The sequence below is a fragment of the Solanum verrucosum genome, unplaced genomic scaffold (assembly GCF_900185275.1).
Source record: "Solanum verrucosum unplaced genomic scaffold, falcon-dt-bn FXZP01000207.1, whole genome shotgun sequence".
Classification (NCBI taxonomy): domain Eukaryota; kingdom Viridiplantae; phylum Streptophyta; class Magnoliopsida; order Solanales; family Solanaceae; genus Solanum; species Solanum verrucosum.
The window spans coordinates 1,959,946-1,964,916 of NW_026019996.1; the positions used below are offsets into that span (position 1 = coordinate 1,959,946).

Sequence of the window (4,971 nt, forward strand, 5' to 3'; positions counted from 1 at the left end):
ACGAGGAGCCAGCGAATTATACAATTGCTTCTTGTATATATATGTATAGCTAAATAGACATAGCTTTCAATTGTATATGTATAGCGAATTAATACATATATATGTTTACTATGGAACGCAATTATGCAAACTTTGCTATAGCATACAAATATAATTTTTTTGTTTGTTATATGTGAAAATTGTTCTTTAAAGAATGCATAATTTTAGAAAGTCCTAATTTGTTCTACACGACATATTATTGAATAATGAAATAAAAAGAGTCGGAACTGAACATAATGAAAATAGGAATGCATATAACTGAAGCATTATTAGCCTATATCGAGTACACTGCATGTTGTGGGAAAGACAAAATTACTTACAAGGAGGTGTTATGTAGAGCCCTAGGTTGATTAGAAAAGAGATGGGACTCATTGATTTACCTAAACCTTTCACATAATTCACTTACAAGTCACCTGGAACAACTTCATTTCCATAATCTAGAGTATCTTGAACTTAAATTTAACTTCCTTCAAAGTTGTCTACCTTTTCTATTTAATTTAAGCAGTTTTACCCTTCTGAATTCATCACACAGCAAATTGAGTAATCCAGTTCTACCTTGCATAGTTGAACTATTGTTACTAGACTTGAGAAGGAACAATGTCAGTGAGAGTCTTCCACCATTATGTACTCTGAGCACTTCATTCATGACTATTGTCTTGAATGACAATCAATCGGAAGGAACTACCCTATTTCATTGCACAATTTGAAGATATTTTTCATGTTTGTCATCTGGTCTCATCATTCTCCAGCTTTCATAAACTTTTGAAAGCAGTAAGCAACTAAAGTTGTTAGGAGAAAGATCAAAAATCCACAACATGGGAAAGCAAAGGTAGTTTGCCAAGCACTTATAGTCTGGGAACTTGTTCCACTTCAATATAAGAACCCGCAGCTCTCCCAGAGACACCAGACAAGCTGGAAATGTGTCATTTATAGCATTATTCCCCACATCAAGGACTTCTCAACCATAACAATTGAACAATGACATAGGGTAGACCCTTTAAATTGATTACCATTCAAGACAGTGGTCATCAATGAAGTGCTCTGAGAACATAACGATAGAAGACTACCACTGAAATTATTCTTTCTCAAGTTTAGAACCAATAACTCAGCCATGACGCCCAAGCAATGTGGAGACGACCCACTGAAGTTGTTGTGTGATAAACCCATAAGGGTAAAAGGTTGCTCAAGTAAAAAATATAGAAGACAGATGACTTTGCAGGAAGTTAAAAGTTACTTATAAGATCAAGATTCTCTAGATTACAGTGACAAAGTTGTTCTAGGTGGTTTGTATGTGAATTATGTGAAAGGGTTAGGTGAACCAATGAGTCACCACGTTTGTATCAACCTATTATTCCACAGAAAACCTCCTTGTAAGTTGTTGTACAGAAAGAGAACATAGATCCCCTCAAGTTATTGTTCTACACAACATGAATAAACAAGGTTCTCCCCTGTAATGAACTTTCAGTTGATGGGCTTACTTTATAAAAGGGGTATACAACTATAAGGAATCTACTGACCTAATATGTTACAGGAGCACCTAATTCATATCATGGGGCTTCACTTCAAGGAGCAGCTTCTCGCTCTCTGGAATACTTCCATGCTGTACATACCAAATAATATAAGATGCATGAGTTTATACACATTGTATCAATCCACACATAAAAGAGTACTAAAATTGGCTTTGCCTGATGCATCAACTTTACAGTGAATCACTAAGCAAGATCACTGTTACTATTATCATTCCCGGCTGTGTTAACATGTAACTCAAGATGAATCAACTAGAAGCACACTGTGTAAGATGCAGTTAACTGAGTTTTGTTTGCACATAGAAACTAATAATATGTACAAACTAAAAACATAAATTCACATATCAAATGAATGTCACAAGGCCTAAAGCAGGCATTTATTTCTTAGAGAAAAACATTTCTTGTGATTTCTTTTCACTTTATTTTTGGGTTTCCGTATCCTTTAATTACCCTCTTTGATTCTTATAGAAACCACCAAGTTGAGACCAAGTTTGTTTGCTTTTGTGAAACAAATTTCCTCTATTCAAGGAGAAAGTAAGAAAAAAGACGGAATGCGGGACTATAGTTCATTGCTAGTGATCAAAGACATCCTAATATTCTGAATACACCTCTTAAAATCATGTCTATACATGTCTATACGAGCCAAGAACGGCAACTTTATTTTTCTATATCAAACTTTCAACTGTAGAAGGGAAAGTGAATATGATATGGTAATATCTATATTAGGATAAGCTTATAGCATCCAGGAGACTCAAGAATGGTAAACATGAAGCACAATAATCCCCAGAAATTGAGAGAATCCAAGACAATAGTCCAATGATGGACTAAGGAAATACCTAATCCAAAAAAAAAAAAAAGAGAGAGAGAGAGAGAGAAATTGCCTAACCTGCATTCTCAAGTGTCACGAAGGGCACGCACACGATCTTGAATCAGTTTCCTCTCCCAATCTGCTACATCCGCGAAGGCATAATCTGGCAGATTCTCAAAGGGCTCCTTGCACTGATCATTTTTAGCCAAATCATAAGTAGCTCCCTGTATTGACCTTTTGTTGGGCCCACAGGGTCTCTTTGAAACGAGTGTATCATAAGCTGTATTTAGCTGCTCAACAAGCACATCAAGATCTCAGAACACACAGCAATTTAACAGCTGCTAATGAGCTTTTATTATTAGACCAAGGATGGAATATTGATTCATAAATCTGAATGTGAAAAAAAATTAATGATAATATAAAAGGTAAAATCTTACATCCATCCCACAGAACCAGAACATATAAGCAATTGAAACAGCAGGGGCCCTTCCCAATCCAGCAGTGCAATGTACATACACTCTTCCTTTTCCTTCTGAAATCGCCCACTCCAGTGATGAAACAGCTTTAGGTAATACACTCCTCAGGGAATCTGGATCAAAATCTCTTGCCTACAATAGAAGTATTTGTGATGATCAAAATACACAAAACCAGAGGTGGTCTAAGAAAAAAATAAGATCCCAAGACGTAACTTTTTTATTAGGCAATCGACCAGGAAAAAAGTGTGTTGAACTCCAGAATTTGCAAATTGAAAGAAAATCAAAACAAGCAAATGGTCCTTCTCCTACAGCACATCCATAAACTATATCCACATCGTTGAAAACATGAAGCATAGTTATATTCTAAAACCTGGAACTCGTGGACATGGTGCCAGAGCATTCTCTGTATGCTAAAACAAGTCTGCAAGGTTCTGAATATTGGCGGTCACCGATTTTCTGAACCAGTGATTCAACAATGCTAGGGAAATATAATGCATATGCTTACATATTTGATGTTAGCTCTTCAGCTAGTATCCATACCAATAACCAAAATAGTGAAGTATAGGATTAACAAAAAGTAAACTACCTCAATTCACATCGAAGTTGTCGACTTTTGAAGGGAATACATGTTACCATTATTTTCGCAAAGCTGAATACTAGTATAGACCAATGGTTTAAGGGGTAACGGTGTTCTATTTCGTGTGACCAATTTGAAAAACAGTAAGTATCGAGAAGATTTACTTACAGGCCTTCTCATGTGATGAATTCCAAGCTCTGAACATCTTGTAACGATAGACTGGAGGTCTATTCCCCAAAACTCAATATCTTTGTCCTGCTGCAAGTTTAGTATAAAAGCTACGTTCTCCTCTTCCTTCAAATAATCTATATCTTCAATTTTCTGAGGCTGGGAGCCAACAATTAGATCTTCTGTTATCAATGTGTAGTTCATTCCTGCAGTTGAAAATTATATTTTTAAGCTGTCTATCAAAACTTCTTTGTATTCGCTATCATCTCTTCATGACAAACACCAAAATACTACATATAGAAAATCCAATTCATTCAGAATATAGCATAATTGCTGCAAAACAGAAGGCAGGGAGCCCAATTTTACTAACTCAATACAGCACAACAATAACTTTACAAATCAGATGTTCCTCACAGACCATTTTTATGACGAAGATTTAGATCTATTAAGCAATATAATCTCCAATTGATCAAGCTTTTAAGTATGTAAACAGTAAACACTTTGCTTAAAGTTTTATGGTCATAAAGTGATGTACAAAAGAAGAAAAAGGTGAGACATACATAACCCAGTAAAAGAAAGTCAAAAAGAGCATAGCAGATCTACTTTTCAGGGGATCTTAACCCATGATTCCTCTTAGTTAAAAACCCAATCACTTGTTAAATTAAGTTGCTAACACCCAGATCTTAAAAGTAAACAAGTTTAGAGAAGTGACCATGGAAAAGGAAAGCATATGTTAATAGTAAATTGGTAAATACCAAGTTCATGGTGATATTCATAAGGATTCCTCATCATTCTCTTCATAGCTAAGTTGTATTCCTCCATCTTCTTATTGCTACTGGATCTAGCATAGTTCTCTTTAACTTCACTTTCTGGAAATTTGCAAGAAATCTGGAAGGATTTGTTGGTGAAATTGCATAAGGAATTCGCATATTTCTTGCTTGAACGAGAGAATAACAATGGATTATTTTGAACTGGGGACAAGCAGGTGGAGTTCCAGAGAGCTCTCATTCTCTCTTTGCTTGTGAATGTGGTGGTTCTTCCTCTGTCAGGTTCTTAGATTTATCTACAGTGGATGGCCATGTGAATCAAGTGTCGATTCCCCTGTTTCCACAGTGGTAGCACATTTCGGGCCTAAATGTATGGGCGGAAAAACTTGGACAGCAGCCCATGAAGTCGATAAGATTGTCGTTTGATAACTCCAAAACCCAAATCATCCCTTGGACTCGATCAACAAAATCCCATTCTTTTCTGTGATTTTGGTATGTGGGACAAACATAAAATTTGAAATTTATTTGGGAAACTTACCCACTATTTTAGGAGCTAATTACTTTGATACATTCTAATTTGCAATATTACAAAAATTATCAAATTCTGGTG

The 4,971-nt window shown here is 35.7% G+C and overlaps 1 protein-coding gene across 1 annotated transcript; it reads right to left on the reverse strand.

Moving 5' to 3' along the window:
- Window positions 1–290: 290 nt before the first annotated feature.
- LOC125819290 (phosphoglucan phosphatase LSF2, chloroplastic) lies at window positions 291–4,738 on the reverse strand. Its single transcript, XM_049498760.1, has 5 exons — window positions 4,350–4,738; window positions 3,595–3,800; window positions 2,811–2,981; window positions 2,452–2,663; window positions 291–1,639 (listed from the first exon to the last, which is right to left on the reverse strand). The coding sequence occupies exons 1-4, from the start codon at window positions 4,600–4,602 to the stop codon at window positions 2,460–2,462; spliced, it is 834 nt and encodes a 277-aa protein (XP_049354717.1). The 5' UTR covers window positions 4,603–4,738; the 3' UTR covers window positions 291–1,639; window positions 2,452–2,459.
- Between the last annotated feature and the right edge of the window lie 233 nt (window positions 4,739–4,971).

What these genes read in the sequence shown, in the direction of transcription:
- LOC125819290 (XM_049498760.1), bottom strand. Translation starts at nt 4,602, where the DNA reads ATGAGAGCTCTCTGGAACTCCACCTGCTTGTCCCCAGTTCAAAATAAT. An exon ending in TTCATCACATGAGAAGGCCT is followed by an intron (nt 2,982 to 3,594) that starts GTAAGTAAATCT and finishes CTTCTATTGTAG; the next exon opens with GCAAGAGATTTTGATCCAGA. An exon ending in TCTGGTTCTGTGGGATGGAT is followed by an intron (nt 2,664 to 2,810) that starts GTAAGATTTTAC and finishes CTTGTTGAGCAG; the next exon opens with CTAAATACAGCTTATGATAC.